This window comes from Heterodontus francisci, chromosome 13 (assembly GCF_036365525.1).
Source record: "Heterodontus francisci isolate sHetFra1 chromosome 13, sHetFra1.hap1, whole genome shotgun sequence".
NCBI lineage: Eukaryota > Metazoa > Chordata > Chondrichthyes > Heterodontiformes > Heterodontidae > Heterodontus > Heterodontus francisci.
The window spans coordinates 27,128,267-27,144,530 of record NC_090383.1 but is presented as its reverse complement, the minus strand read 5'-3'; the positions used below and the strand labels follow the sequence as shown (position 1 = coordinate 27,144,530).

At 44.5% G+C, this 16,264-nt stretch overlaps 1 protein-coding gene across 13 annotated transcripts in view; it reads right to left on the bottom strand.

Moving 5' to 3' along the window:
* mgme1 (mitochondrial genome maintenance exonuclease 1) overlaps window positions 1-16,264 on the bottom strand; it is a 103,432-nt gene that overhangs the window by 32,567 nt on the left and 54,601 nt on the right. For 12 of the 13 annotated variants that reach the window (XM_068044577.1, XM_068044573.1, XM_068044574.1 and 9 more), the window contains one exon: window positions 12,061-12,193. In XM_068044577.1, the coding sequence (XP_067900678.1) occupies window positions 12,061-12,193 (133 nt within the window). Of the gene's footprint in view, window positions 1-7,870; window positions 8,936-12,060; window positions 12,194-16,264 lie in introns of those variants that run through there. The other variant, XM_068044584.1, reaches the window with a different exon arrangement.

The following is a 16,264-nucleotide window of genomic DNA, read 5'->3' as shown; positions in this document are numbered from 1 at the left end:
TTCTTGCTCATATCATCTTCCTTTTTGGCTGGAGGTGGGCCCCCGTGTCTCCTGCTTTCTTTTCTCTCCCAGGACTGCTTGGGCTCCTATCACCTTCCCACCCTTTGTCCTTTTTGGATTTGTGAGGGTGACTAGGAAAGGTTCTCCCCTGGGAAACCGAATTATAAATTAAAGCAAACTCATTGGCCAGAATGGCCACTTGCTGGGCTCTCTGGATCTGCTGCTCCTCTACATTGGTCTTTATGGAGAGTGGGAGAGTGTTTTTAAATTTCTCTAACAGAACTACTTTCCTGAGATTCTCATAGCTGAGCTATACTTTAAGAGCCCTCAGCCACTGGTCAAAAGCCAGCTGCTTACCTCTTTCAAACTCCAGATAAGTTTGATTAGCTTGCTTCTTGAGAGTTCTAAACTTTTGGCGATAGGCTTCGGATACCAATTCACATGCCCCAAGAATAGCATTTTTGGTCAGTTCATAATTTAATGAACTCTCATCTGGCAACAAGGAATAAACCTCATGGGCTTTTCTGGTTCGCTTGCTTTGTAGTAAAAGAGACCAGGTCTCAGCTGGCCATTCAAAAGACACCAAAAATGTCTCCACATCCTCCTCATTGAATTTTGGAATTAGTTAAGCAAGTTTTAGTAATTTTGAACCCAGCCCTGAATTATGCTCCTCCATATTGGCCATGTGTTCACTGGGGTTACTTTGTCGCCCCTAGTTAACTCAAGCCACTTCAGCTCTCTTTCTACAGATTCCTTCTGGATTATTCTATGCCTCTTTCCTTCTCCTGTCTTTCGCTCTCTCTCCTGCCTTTTATTTACTTCATGTTCCTTCTGGAAGGCTCTCTCTTTCTCCCTCTCCCTTTCCTCAAATTCAAGTTTCCTCTGTTCCAGTTGTATCTTTGTCGGAGTCTGCTTCTGACCCTGTTTCTGCTTCTTTAGATTGAATGGAAAAATGTTTGACCACTAGTCTTAGGAGTTCAGACTTCCTGGCCTTGCCACGTACAGCAGAGGAGGGAGTTGGGAGAGGCGGCAGCAGTGGAAGAGGGAGCTGGGAGAGGCGATGGAAAGGGAGGAGGGAGTTGGGAGAGGCGACGGCAGTGGAGAATGGAGGAGGGAGAACTGGCGGCAGCGGCGGAGAGAGGAATGGCAGTGGCAGCGGAGGAGGGAGAGGCAATGGCAGCAGTGGAGAGAAGCGGCGGCAAAAGAGGGAGGAGGCAAAGGCGGCGGTAGCGGTGGAGAGAGGAGGGAGAGGCGGCAGTAGCGGTGGAGAGAGGAGGGGGAGGCGGCGGTAGCGGTGGAGAGAGGAGGGAGAGGCGGCGGTAGCGGTGGAGAAAGGAGGGAGAGGCGGCGGTAGCGGTGGAGAGAGGCGGCGGCAAAAGAGGGAGGAGGGAAAGGCGACGGTAGCAGTGGAGAGGAGGGAGAGGCTGTGGTAGTGGTGAAGAGAGGTGGGAGAGGCGACGGTAGAGAGAGAAGGGAGAGGCGGCGGTAGCGGTGAAGAGAGGCGGGAGAGGCAGCGGTGGAGGAGGGAGAGGCGGAGGTAGCAGTGGAGAGAGGAGAGGCGGCGGTAGCGGTGGGAGAGGCGGCGGTAGCGGTGGAGAGAGGTGGGAGAGGCGGTGGTAGCAGTGGAGAGAGGAGGGAGAGGCGACGGTAGCGGTGGAGAGAGGTGGGAGAGGCGGTGGTAGCGGTGGAGAGAGGAGGGAGAGGCGACAGTAGTGGTGGTGAGAGGAGGGAGAGGCGACGGTAGCGGTGGTGTGAGGAGGGAGAGGCGACGGTAGTGGTGGTGTGAGGAGGGAGAGGCGGTGGTAGTGGTGGAGAGAGGCGGCGGCGGCAAAAGAGGGAGGATGGAGAGGCGGCAGTAGCGGTGGAGAGAGGAGGGAGAGGCGGCGGGAGCGGTGGAGAAAGGAGGGAGAGGCGGTGGGAGTGTGGAGGGAGTTGGGGAGAGGTGGCAGCAGTGGAGGAGGGAGTTGGGGAGAGGTGGCAGCAGTGGAGGAGGGAGTTGGGGAGAGGTGGCAGCAGTGGAGGAGGGAGTTGGGGAGAGGTGGCAGCAGTGGAGGAGGGAGTTGGGGAGAGGTGGCAGCAGTGGAGGAGGGAGTTGGGGAGAGGTGGCAGCAGTGGAGGAGGGAGTTGGGGAGAGGTGGCAGCAGTGGAGGAGGGAGTTGGGGAGAGGTGACAGCAGTGGAGAATGGAGGACGGAGAACTGGCAGCAGCGGCGGAGAGAAGGAATGGCAGCGACAGCGGAGGAGGCAGTAGCAGCGGCAGTGGAGGAGGGAGTTGTGGCGGCAGAGGAGAGAGTGGCGGTGATAACAGAGGAGAGAGAGTGGCGGTGGCAGAGGAGGGAGTGGCAGCGGCGACAGAGGAGGGCGTGGCAGCAACGACAGCGGAGGACAGGGAGTAGCAGCGGCAGCGGAGAGAGTGGCGGTGGTAACAGAGGAGACGGAGTGGCGGTAGCAGAGGAGTGAGTGGCAGCGGCGGCAGCGAAGGAGAGGGAGTGGCGGTGGCAGCGGTGGAGGGAGTGGTGGCGGCAGCAGCAGAGAAGAGGGAGCAGCGGTGGCAGTGGAGGAGGGAATGGCGGCAGGATCGGTCACTCCAGGGGTCCACAGAGTTTGGAAAAAAAATCTAACCATGCCATCACAGGAAAGTCGTGAGTTGATTGGCTGGTGAGTTTTGCAACTTAGGGACTGAGTCTAAACAACTGGGAGTTTAAAAATGTTAACAATATTAGGTAGTAATAACATGTAACAAGTGTGTAGCTGGTGATTATCATCTTTTATTTTTAAGTAAGGTTTATTACTATTAGTAAGGTTTATTAGTATTGGTAAGGTTAATATTACTATTGGTAAGGTCTATTCTTATTTATAAGGTTTATTAATAGTGGTAAGGTTTATTAGTATTAGGGCTATTGCAGGAACAATGCTTATTCACTAATAGATAGAGGAATGGCAGGGCTGCTCCGTCCTCTAGACTGCATGGCCAATGCTATGTGGGAACTCCAGGACCCTTCCCGTGTTCTGGATAACCATTTGTGCAGGAAGTGTTGTCAGATGCAGCAGCTTGAGCTCCAGGTTTCGGAACCCAAGCAGCAGCTGGCAACACTGAGGTGCATCCGTGAGGTTGAGAGCTTAGAGGATAGCACATTCATAAATGTGGTCACCCTGCAGCACAAGAATATGCAGTGACTTCCAGATACTCAAAAAGAAACAGGCAGGTAGTGCAGGAGTTCCCTGAGTGAATCCCACTCTCCAAACAGTATTCAGTTCTGAATGCTGATGAGAGTGATGGTTCATCTGGGGAGTGCAGCCAGAACCAGGTCCATGGTACCAAGGGTGGCTCAGTTGTACTGGGGGGTCACAAAGAAGACTGGAAGGGCAATAGTAATAAGAGATTTGATAGTTGGGGGAATAGAGGGCATTTCTGTGGCCACAGACGTGAATTCAGAATGGTGTGTTGTCTCCCTGGTGCCAAGGTCAAGGATATCACTGAACAGCTGCAGAGCACCCTAGAGGGCGGAGGGTGAACAGTCAGCAGTCGTGGTCCACATTGGTATGAACAGCATAGACAGAAAGAGAGATGTGGTTCTGCAGGCAGAATTTAAGGAGCTAGGCAAGCAATTAGCAAGCAGGACCTCAAACGTAGTAATCTCTGGATTACTCCCAGTATTATGTGCAAGTGAGCATAGTGGCTGGAAAGATGGTGCAGGAGGGAGGGCTTTAGATTCTTGGGGCATTTAACCAGCACTGGGGGAAGATGGAACCTGAACAGACCAGATGGCTTGCACCTAAATAGAGCTGGGACTGAGTTCCTTGCGGGCAATTTGCTAGTGCTATTGAGGAAGGTTTAAACTAACTTGGCAGGGGTGTGGGAACCAGGAGGTAATATCAGAGAGAAATACCAAGGTGCACACAATACTGGGAGAGATAGATAGCAATACAGAAAGGAATAGTCAGTTATTCAGTGGGGTCAGAGTAAGGGAGAAAGTAATAAAGTCTGAATCAGGGTTACTATGCATGTATGTGAATGTGCAGTGTGTGATAAATGTGAGTTAGACACAGGTTGCCATGTTGAAATATGATGTGGCTATAACAGAGAACTGGCTCAAAGAAGGGCAGGACTGAGTATCAAATATTCCTGGATGGAAGGTGTTCAGGAAAGGAAGATGAGGGGTGGGGTGGCAGTATTAATTAAGGAGAGCATTGCAGTGCTGGAGCGAGAGGATGTCCCAGAGGGGTCAAGGCTGGAGCTAAGGAACAAAAATGGTGCAATTACATTGCTCAGTGTAGGCTATAGGCCACCATTTAGCGGGAAATATGTGGAGGAACAAATTTGCAAGGAAATTAGAGAGGTGCAAGAATTATACAGTTATAATGGGGGACTTTAAATACATGAATATAGATTGGGCTAGTAGTAGTGTAAAGGGCAGAGAGGGGGAAGAAATCCTCGAGTGTGTTCAGGAAAATTTCTACAGCAGTATGTTTCCAGTCCAATGAGAAAGGAGGCACCGCTAGACCTGGTTCTTGGAAATGAGGTGGGCCAAGTGGATCAAGTGTCAGTAGGAGAATATTTAGGGGACGGTGATCCGTGTATCATAAGGTTTAGGTTGGTTATGGAAAAGAACAAAGAACAATTGAGAGTAAGCATAATTAACTGAGGAAACACGAGCTTCAATGGGGTAATATTGGATCTAGGCCAGATAAACTGGAGTCAAAGATTGACAGGAAAAACAGTACCTGAACAGTGTCAAAGAAGAGATAGCTTGGGCACAAAGTATATTCACACAAAAGGAAAAGGTAGGGCAAACAAATTCAGAGCTCCCTGGATGATGGAAGAGATAGAGATTAAGATAAAGAAGAAATATGCTTATGACAGATGTCAGCTGGATAATACAATGCAGAACCAGGCTGAATATAGAAGGTTCAGAGTGGAAGTGAAAAAGCAAATGAGAAGCAAAGAGAGAGTATGAAAAGAGACTGACAGCTAACATAAAGGGGAATCCCAAAGTCTTCTATAGGCATATAAATAGTACAAGGGTGATAAAAGGAGGTATGGAGCCGATTAAGGAATCAAAAAGGGAATTTACGCACGGAAGCATAGCTGTCTATACTAAGGAAGAAGATGCTACCCAGGCCACAGTGAAAGAGGAGGCAATTAATACACTAGAAAGGTTTAAAATTGATAAGGAGGTGGTATTGGATAGACTCTCTGTACTTAAAGTTGATAAAACACCAGGACCGGATGAGATGCATCAAGGATACTGAGGGAAGTGAGAGCAGAAATTGCGGAGGCACTGGTCACAATTTTCCAGTTTTCCTTAGACTTGGGCATGGTGCCAGAGGATTGGAGATTGCAAATGTTACACCCTTGTTCAAAAAAGGGTGTAAAGATAAGCCCAGCAACGACAGGCCAGTTTAAACTCAGTTGTGGGGAAACTTCCAGGAACAATAATTTGGGACAAAATTAATAGTCACTTGGACAAATGAGAATTAATTAAGGAAAGCCAGCACAGATTTGTTAAGGGAAAATAGTGTTTAACTAACTTACTTGAGTTTTTGTGAAGAGGTAACAGAGAGGGTATATGTGGTGTACATGTACTTCCAAAGGCATTTGATACAGTGCTACACAACAGACTTGTGAGCAAAGTTCTAGCTCATGCAATAAAAGGGACAGTAGCAACATGGATACAAAATTGGCTGAGTGACAAGAAACAGGGTAGTGATTAATGAATGCTTTTCTGGCTGGAGGAAGGTTTGTAGTGGAGTTTCCCAGGGGTCAGTGTTTGGACCCTTGCTCTTCCTAATATATATTAATAAACTAGATCTTGGTGTACAGGGCACAATTTCAAAATTTGCAGATGATACAAAACTTGAAAGCATTATGAACTGTGAGGAGGAAATACAAAACTTCAAAAGGAGATAGACAAGTTGGTGGAATAGGCAGACAAGTGACAGATGAAGTTCAATGCGGAGAAGTGTGAAGTGATTCATTTTGGGAGGAATAGCATGGAGACGTTATAAAATAAAGGGTACAATTCTAAAGGGGTGCAGGAGCAGAGGGTCCTGGGTGTATTATCTACGTCATTGAAGATGGCAGGACAGGTTGAGAGTGAAGTTAATAAAGCTTACAGTATCCTAGGCTTTATTAATAGGGGCATAGAGTGCAAGAGCAAGAGGATATGTTAAACTTGTATAAAACACTGGTTTGCTCTCAACTGGAGTATTGCATCCAGTTCTGGGTGCCACACTTTAGGAAAAATGTGAAGGCATTGGGGAGAGTACAGAAAATGGTTTCAGGGATAAGGGACTTTATTTATGAAGATAGATTTGATAAGTGGGGTTTCATTGGTGGAAAAGGCTGAGAGGAGATTTGATAAAGGTATTCAAAATCATGAGGGGTCTGGATAGAGTAGATAAACTGTTCCCACTCATGAAATGATCAAGAATGAGAGGGAACAGATTTAAGGTAATTAGCAAAAGAAGCAATGGCTACACGAAGAATAGTTTTTTTCACGTAGTGAGTGGTTAGGATATGGAATGCACTGCCAGAGAGTGTGGTGGAGGCAGATTCAATTGAGGCATTCAAAAGTGAATTAGATAGTTACTTCAAAAGGAAGAATGTGCAGGGTTACAGGGAGAAGGTGGGGGAATGGCTCATTTGGACAGCCAGTGCAGACATGATGGGCCAAATGGCCACCTCAAGTATTGGAACAGTTCTGTGCCTCTGAAGACATTTGATTGATCCTCTCCATTTCTCCATTAATCTGCCAGGCCTGGTCAGCAATACTGACTTTTCATTTTTTCCACATTCACTCCAGTGGATGCTTAATTTGGCTGCACGCTCCATATTTCCAGAGCTAATAAACAATCCAGTTATATTTATTACCACTCCCTTTCTTATTGGCTGTGTGTTAAATCTGACCTTGCAGAAACTACACAGAGTAAAGTGCACATTTGTCCACGTGGTTAAAAAAGAAAAAGTGACTCTCTACTTGTACTGTCAATACACTAAAAAGGAAATTCACCCCCAACAGGTTGGCCAGTAGGGCTGTTTTTAATTCCTAGTGGGGAGTATCATGACCGATGAATGGAATCAAGCTTTAGAAGCAGCTGAAGAGTCCAATTGTGATTTGGATTTCATCTGAAGGGAATGCCACAGGGGATCAACTAGCACTGACTGCCTAGAGGGGGTGGGGGTAGCAGGGGAGGTGGGGGGAAAGGGTGTAAGATTGAAAAGTATTAAATAAACTGAAACAGAATGGTCGAGCAGTGCCCCACATGGTTGTTATGCATAGGAAAGCAACATGTGGCGAGTTCTACCTAACTGGGTTATCTAATGGAAGCAACCGGTGAGGCACCACTCCATGACAGAAAATTAAACTGGTGAACTAGAGCTGCTCTTCATGTTCTTCCTTTCCAGAGCACCATCAGAAGAGGATGTGTGCCCTTTTTGTATAAGGAACGATGTATGGTGCAGAGACTGCTGAGAAAAGTGGACTTCACCCAGTTTGTGCAACACTCCATAGCACACCCTCGCAAATATGACAGTCTGTAACGTTCAAGGGAGGTGGACACAAACAGAGGTGCCAGCATTTTCCACAGTGCAATAACTAGTGAAACAGAGATCATCCATTTTCAGCGGACTCACTTCAAAATTGCTACAATTCCATCTCAGATTGCAGAGAAAGCTGTTAAAAAAAATTGATGCAAACATCTAACATTAGAATCTTGTTTATAAGAATGTCAGCTTGTTTCTTTGGCATTAAGAGTATAGTTTCTGTACTTATGAGCCAGTGGATGTAGTATCAGTTGGGGGCGCTGTGTCACAGAGTACTGAAAAGTTCTGTGGGTCTCAGCAAGAAACTGTAGCATCAGCTGATCTCAACCGTTCATGTATTTATTAAACACTTGCCGCCAGTGAAAGATCTACAGTACAATGTAGGTAAATGGATACTTCACATGTTTGGTAAACATCCAAAAAAAATGGAAAGATGCAGTTGTTCCATTCAACAAGAGACTACAGTTAAAACACTGTACGCTCCATACTGCTAAAACATGATGTCTGGGATGGTTGAAAGTGCCGCTTTTCTACAACACAATTACAAAGGCTGATTCTTTACATTTTTTCCCAATCACACAGGGCAGATTTTCCACTTAATGGTAGCAGAAACACTAACTTACAGGTTTCCCTGCTTCAGTCCATCATATTCATTTCAATTCTTTGTTGTTATAGCAGCTTATTTGCTGGAACTCCTCGGAGAGCTGTAACTGTAACCTAGATGAGACTTGTACTCCAGTATATCTCCACTAATGATGTCATGAAGCCTTACACTTCGCTGTAACTGGTATCCAAAGATACAGTGATACAAACAACACTAAAGGGAAGATTTCCGTTGTTTGTTATTTATAACATCGCAAACAGATAGAAAAGACCTGAATTTATAAAGCGCCTTTCATGACCTCAGAACCTCCCAAAGCACGTTACTGCCAATCAAGTACTTTTGAAGTGTAGTCACTTGTAATACAGGGAATGCAGCAGCTAATTTGCACCCAGCAAGGTCCAACAAACGTGATAAATGACCAGATAATATTAAAAAACTTGTTTACAATTTTACTATAACAACAGAAATCTTACTCCCATTCTCTTTTCCTCTAGGACAGTATCATTTCTTTAAGCAAAAGGAGAGATTAAACTCAGTAACACCCAAAGATCACATCATGTCACAAGATGTTTTTGGGATCTAACCACAATTGTTATTTTGCTGTGGTGCTCTTTTAGCCACTAGTTTCGCACAAGCTGGTCACATGGAAGCACCCATCTTCTCCTTGTATTTCTCTAGTCGAAGCAGCCATTTCTGCCAGCAGGTGAGGAACAGTTCACAGTCCATGAAATGAGCATGTGCGGGTGAGCCATTTTTGTAGGCCACCACGATCAGTCCCCGCTCAACCTGCCAGATTCAAAAATGCTCCATCACTTCTGTTCTGAAATAAGGCAAACTCAAGCAGCAACAGATAAATAAATGCATTAAAAAAAAACATTTTAAAATATTATTTTGCTTATAAAAGTCTAACAGTTACACTTCACTTCCCAGGTCACTGAACTATAGTACATCACAGCACAGAGCAGTACTGAAGATGCCATTTTTTGGTTGAGACATTAAACTGAGGCCCTGTCTGCCCTCTCAGGTGAATGTAAAAGATCCCATGGCACTATTTAGAAGAGATGGGCAGTTCTCCCTACTGTCCTGATTGATATCTAGTTGGTCAAAGAGGTAGGCTTTAAGGAGCTGGAAGAAAGAGAGGTAGAGTTGGAGAGGTTAATGGAGGGAATTCCAGAGCTTAGGGCTGAAGACACAGCCACCAATGGTGCAGCAACTAAAAATCAGGGATGCTCAAGAGGCCAGAATTAGATAAGCACAGATATCTCAGAGGGGTATAGGCTGAAGAAGATTACAGAGATAGGGTGGGGTGAGGCCATGGAGGAATTTAAAAACAAGGATGAGAATTTTAAAATAAAGGCATTGTTTGACAGGGAGAGAATGTAGGTCAACAAGCACAGGGGACTTAGTGCGAGTAAGGATGAGGTTAGCAGAGTTTTGGATGACCTCAAATTTACGGAAGGTAGAATGTGGAAGACCAGCCAGGAGTGCGATGGAATAATCAAGTTTAGAGGTAACAAAGGCATCAATGAGGGTTTCAGCAGCAGATGAGCTGAGGCAGGAACAAAGTCAGGTGATGTTACAGAGGTGGAAATAGGTGGTCTTAGTGATGGTGTGAATATGTGGTCAGATGCTCATCTTGGGATCAAATATGACAGCAAGGCTGTGTACAGTCTGGTCTCAGACAGTTGTCAGGGAGAGGGATGGAGTCAGTAGCTCGGGAACAGAGTTTCGAGCAGGGACCAAAGGCAAAAGCTTCAATCTTCCCAATATTGCACTGAAGTAATTTCTGCTCATTCAGTACTGGATGTCAGATAAGCAGTCTGACAATTTAGCAACAATGGAGTAATCAAGAGAGGGGGTTGTGTGATAGAGCTGGGAAGACTAACTCTGGATGATGTTGTCAAGGGGCAGCATGTAGATGAGAAATAGGAGGGGACCAAGGATCGATCCTTGGGAGACACCAGAGGCAACGGTGCAGAAGTGCCATTGCAAGTGATACTCCGGTTACTATAAGATAGCTAAGATAAAATAACTAGGTGAGAGCAGTCCCATCTAGCTCAACGACAGTGGAGAGGCGTCGGAGGAGGGTACTGCGGTCAACTGTGTCAAAGGCTGAAAACAGGTCAAGAAGGATGAGGAGGGATAGTTTACCCTTGTCACTGTCAATAGCATGTCATTTGTAACTTTGATAGGAGCCATTTCGGTACTGTGGCAGGGGCGGAAACCTGATTGGAGGAGTTCTGGGTAAGTTGGGTATGGATTTCGGGGGCAACAACAGGCTCAAGGACTTTAGAGAGGAAAGGGAGATTGGAGATGGGGCGATAGTTTGCAAGGAACTGGGATCAAGGTTTTTTTTTTGAGGGGGTGATGATGGCAGATTTAAAAGAAAGAGGACAGCACCTGAAGAGAAAGAACATTAATGTCTGCTAACATGGAGACCAGGAGGGAAAGTTGAGTGGTCAACAGTTTGGTGGGAATAGGGTCAAGGGAGCAAGAGGTGGGTCTCATGGATAGGGTAAGCTTGGAGAGGGTGTATAGGGAGATAGGAGAGAAACTAGAGAAAGATGCAATTTTGGGCTAGAGCAGGGGGAAAGCTATAGTGGCAGTTTGGCCAAGTGGGCTAGTGGAAGGGAGAGAAGTGGCAGATGCAGCTGATTGGATGGTCTCGTTCTTAATGACAAAGAGGTCAGGAGCTCCTTGCACTTGTTGGAGGTGAGGGTGGAGGAGACAGGGTAAAGGAGTTTAAGATGACTGTTTGCAGTAGAGGAAAGAAGCTGGAGGTTATTTTTGCATTGCCTTGGATTTAAGCAGAGATGAGGGCTGTACCAGGAGAACCAGCCCAGGTGAGAGAGAGCAATGGTTTATTTGGATTAGGACATCAAAGGTGGTAGTGAGGTTTGAGAAAAACCAGTAGCTGCAGAAATGTGGCAAATGGAGGGCCAAAGGCTAGATAGTTGGGATTTTAAAAGTGATTTTATAAGTGAATTAGGAGATAGTTTTTTTTTCCAGGGGTGGATACAGAAGGAGGTAGGTCTGGGACATGGAAGGGAGATGTGGGTGGACACTGATACAAGTAAATGATCGGAGTTGGCCTTATCTTTGATTGATACGATGGGATTAGCGAGTCCACATAAGATGGCAAGGTCAAGGGGTTGGCTGTGAAAATGGACTGGGGATTTTACACGGTGGCAGAGTTTAAGGGAGAATAAGAGGGCAGTGAATTCAGAGGAGAAAGCAAGATGAGTTGAGATGGAGGTTGGAATCATTGAGCATGAAAAGTCTTTTAGTGCAGAGGCTGATGGAGGAGGGCAGTGAAGATAGCATGGTGAGAACATTCTGGTTCTACTTTAATGGTGTTGGTTCAGGAATAGATATTGGCCTGGACACCAGAGAGAACTCTCCTGCTCTTCTTCCAGTAGTGCTTTGACATCTCATACATTTTTTATAAAAGAGCAGATGGGGCCTTGATTTACATAAGAAATAGGAGCAGGAGTAGGCCATTCTGCCCCTCAAGCCTGTTCTGCCATTCAACAAGATTATGGCCTCAACTTAATAATCCTCGACTCCCTTGTAGATCAAAAATCTATCTAACTCAGCCTCGAATATATTCAATGACCCAGCCTCCACTGCTCTCTGGGGTAGAGAATTCCAAAGATTAACAACCCTCAGAGAAGAAATTCCTCCTCATTTCTATCTTAAATGGAAACCTTATTCTGAAACTGTGCCCCTTGTTCTAGATTCCCTCTCGAGGAAACATCTCATCTGAAAAACAACAACCTCCCAGTGCAGTGGTCACTCAGAATTGGAGTGTCAGATTACATCTCTGGAGCTGGGACTTAAACACACAACCACAGAATGCACCACTGAGCCATGGCTGACATCCAATGAAAGTGGAGATGAGATTTACTGACCTGAAAGTTATAGCTGTCATCATGGTTCAGGGCACCAGCATATGCTGCCACCTGGAGTGGGTTATCAAAGGTGTTTCGAAAATAAGGCTTTGGTTTCTCAGAAGTTTTCCAGTCAATAACACATAATTTGCCCCTGCACAAAATATAAGTCAATGAAAGCATCAGTTCAACTTACATTAACCCCAACCCCAATTTGTCGCCCAGAGCTCTTTTAGAAAGTGGCTCCACATCCTAGAATTTCTCGCAGGGGGAAATGCCCTGCTTATGGTAGGGCAATTTTATCACTGGAAGGGCAAAGACAGGTTTACTGACCCGCTGCTCCCCACAGTGCTCATACAAAGGAACTCGCCAGCATCCGCTGGTACTAATCCTTGAAAATTCCAGTTGGACAAGCCATTAAAAAAAACAGCAGTTTCCTTGGTTGGTGAAGCCAGCCTGTGATTCAGTGGAATAGATCACTGGTTCAATTCTCTGCCTGTGCTGAGTTAGCTGACAATAATTAGGACATCAGCTGGCTTGCTGCAATTTCCTTCAGCACCCTGAAATTAGAAAGGAGAAAAATCAGCCAGGGTTCTGCTCCCAATTGCTACCCAACGATCCCAGCTGCAAAGTTCACTTTGAGCAGGGATTGTCTGGGGCTTGGTGCCTGCCATGACTGGGTTGCAAAGAGACAAAAAGCTGTTGCTAAAACTTTGTACCTCCAACTGGAGTGAACACTGATAGTTGGGGTGCACTGTGTCAAAGATGTAGATCACAATAATCCATAGACTCATACACCACAGTAGGAGGTCTATCTGCCTGCGCCAGCTCTTTGAAAGAGCTGTCCGATGAGTCCCACTCCCCTGCTCTTTCCCTATAGCCTATAATTTTTTCCTTTTCTACTACATATCAAATTCCCTTTTAAGCTTCGCCACATAACTGAGTCTTGGTACCATTCCCGTAAACCTCCTCTGCACCCTTTCCTGCAAACATCCTTTCACTTTCAATGAGTCTTATAAACAGAAAAAGTACTGGTTAACATAAAAAGATAAGAAATAGGGCCCTCGAGCCTGCTTGGCCATTCAATACAGTTATGGCTAATCTTCTGCGTCAACTCCACTTTCCCGCCCACTTCCATAACCCTCGATTCCGAGATCAAAAATCTATCTATCTATCCTAGCTTTGAATATACTCATCTATGGAACATCCACAACCCTCTGGGGTAGAGAATTCCAAAGATTCACAACCCTCTGATTGCAGAAATTTCTCCTCGTCTCTGTCCTAAATAATCAATCCCTTATCCCAAGACTGTGACGGTGTTCTAGAATTTCCCCCCCACCCCCCCAACCCACCAGGGGAAACAACCTCTCAGTGACAACCCTGTCAAGCCCCTTCAGAATCTTGTATGTTTCAATGAGACCAACTCATTCAAATAAACTCCGGAGACTACAGGCCCAATTTACTCAGCCTATCATAAGGCAACCCTCTCATGCCAGGAACCAATACAGAGAACCTTTGCTGTTCCACCTCCAAGGCAAGTATATCATTCCTTAAATATGCAGACCAAAACTGATTACAGTACTCCAGGTGTGGTCTCGCCAAGCCCTGTACAACTGTAGCAAGACTTCCTTGTTCTTGCACTCCAATCCCCTTGCAATAAAGGCCAACATGCCATTTGCCTTCCTAATTGCCTGCGATACCTGAATGCTAATTTTGTGTTCTTTGTAGGTGTACACCCAAGTCCCTCTGAACATCAACATTTAAAAGTTTCATGCCTTTTAAAAAATATTCTGCTTTTCTATTCTGATTACCAAAATGAATGTCCTCACATTTCCCCATATTATACTTCACTGCCACTTGTTGCCCACTCACTTAACCTATCTATATTTCTTTTCAGAGCCTTTGTGTCCTCCTCACAGTGTACATTCACACCTAGCTTTGTATCATAAGCAAATCTGCATATTTTACTCCTGGTCTCTTCGTCTAAGTCATTGATGTAGATTGTAAATAGCTGAGGCCCCAGCACTGATTTTTGCGGCATTCCACTAGTTACAGCCTACCAACTTGAAAACGTCCCATTTAACCCTAATCTCTAGTTCGGTCTATTAACCAATTCTCCATCCGTGTTCATATATCATTCTCAATTCTATGAGCCCTTATCTTCCATTTTAACTTTTTGTGTGGCACTCTATCCAATGCCTTTTGAAAATCCAAGTTGTTATGACAGTGGCGGGAGCAATGCACTGTTAATTCAGTCCCGTCACTCTACAGGTCGCAGCATATTTATTAATTTATACCAAAGTTGGAAAAACAGCTAAATTAAACACTCAAATTCCACAGAATGAAACAGACCAAACAGGTATCTTTAGACAACAATAAATTAACTAGTTATTTAAAAAAACTAAATCTTAAGCACTATTAAGATAAACCTATGTCTAAAGACCTCAATTTAATCTAACTCCCACACATACATCCAAAAATAACAAACAACTGGCTTGCAAAAACATAGTTATTAAAATTAGTTGTCTGTTAAGAATAAAAATGAGAAAGTAGTTGCATTTTACATTCCTGATGAATGAGGCCTTCTGATGTGAAGATAATCAAAGTTCACTTGAAGTCTTTATCTGGATTTGATGAAAATATTCGGTTCTGGATAGGCAAACAGTTCAGCTGCAGTAGCATTAAACAGTTCCTTCAACGATAAGCACAGCAATACAAATAATTTGTTGAAAAAGAAAAGGTTTTCTTATTTACTCAGGCAATTAACTTTGCTTGTAGCTTTGTAGAAAATTTCTGGAGAATAACGCAGCTTCTTTCTCTTCAGTTCCCCGCTGGCAAGTCTCTCAGAACTAACTGCTTCAAACTGGTTTCTGCCAGCTCCACACACAGACAAAATCATACCATGTGAACTCTCTCTCTACAGTTGTTGCTCACGGTAACCAAAATGCAGCTGTGGTACACCGTCTCCAGATTTCTAGAATCTTCTCTCCTTTTTAACAGTCTTACAGGCACACACTTTTTTAAAATCCGGGGAGAAAAAAATAAATCAAGTCTGTGACAGTATCCTACAACTACTGGTTCCCTATTACTAACTCGATTAGTTACATCATAATAAATTTAACAAACACAATTTCCCTTTTGTAAAACCATGTTCAGTCTGTTTGATCATACTATGATTTTCCAAGTGCATTGTTAAAACTTCCTTAACAGATTCCAGCATTTTCCCAATGACTGTCATCAGGCTAACTGACCTGTAGCTCTGTTTGCTCTCTCCCTCCTCGCTTGAATAGCAATGATACATTTGCTAACTTCCAATCTGCTGAGACATTCTAGAATCCAGGGAATTTTGGAAAATTATAACCAGTGCATCCACTATCTCTGCAGCTACCCCTTGTAGAACCCTCGCATGTAGGCCATCAGGTCCTGGGGATTTCTTATCTTTTAGTCCCTTAGGTTTCTCCAATGCTTTTTTCTGCAAACATTAATTACCTTAAGTTCCTCACTTTTAATAGTCCCTTGATTTCTCTCGATTTCTGGTGTGTAATTTGTGTCTTCTACTGTGACGAGATACAAAATATTTGTTCAATGTCTCTGCCATTTCCTCATTTCCTATGATAATTTTTCCTGTCTCTGCCTCTAAGGGTCCAACGTTTACTTTAGCTTCTCTCCTTTTAATATACTTGTCAAAAGTCTTACAATCTGCTTTTATATTCTTGGCTAGTTTACTCTCATATCCCCCATTTCTTCTATTTTCATCAACTTTTTGGTTGCACTTTGCTTGTTTCTAAAACCTCAGGCTTACTATTATTCTGTGCAACATTATAACCCTTTTCTTTTAATCTTCTAGTTCACTGCTGTATAGTGTAGATGCAGAATTCTACAGCAGGGCACATGCCTTCTGGTTTGCTGGGATAAGGCGCATTGATCAATAAACAATTGATTTTCTGTTTTAAACATAAGAAAACCTGTTGCTGTCTGTTTATTTGACAAATAAAACACCAAGGGGTTAAACCCCAATAACACACTTGCTGTGGTCAGGTGGAAGTTGAACAGTAGGAACCACCCTCACCTAACCACGTGGCCATAACATTATCCTTAACTTCCCCAGTAAGCCACAGATGGATCTTTCTCGCTGAGTTTTTGTTTTTTATGGAACCTATTTTTGTTGAAAATTTTAAATCGTTCTTTAAACGTTTCCCACTGTTCATTTACCACCATATTTTTT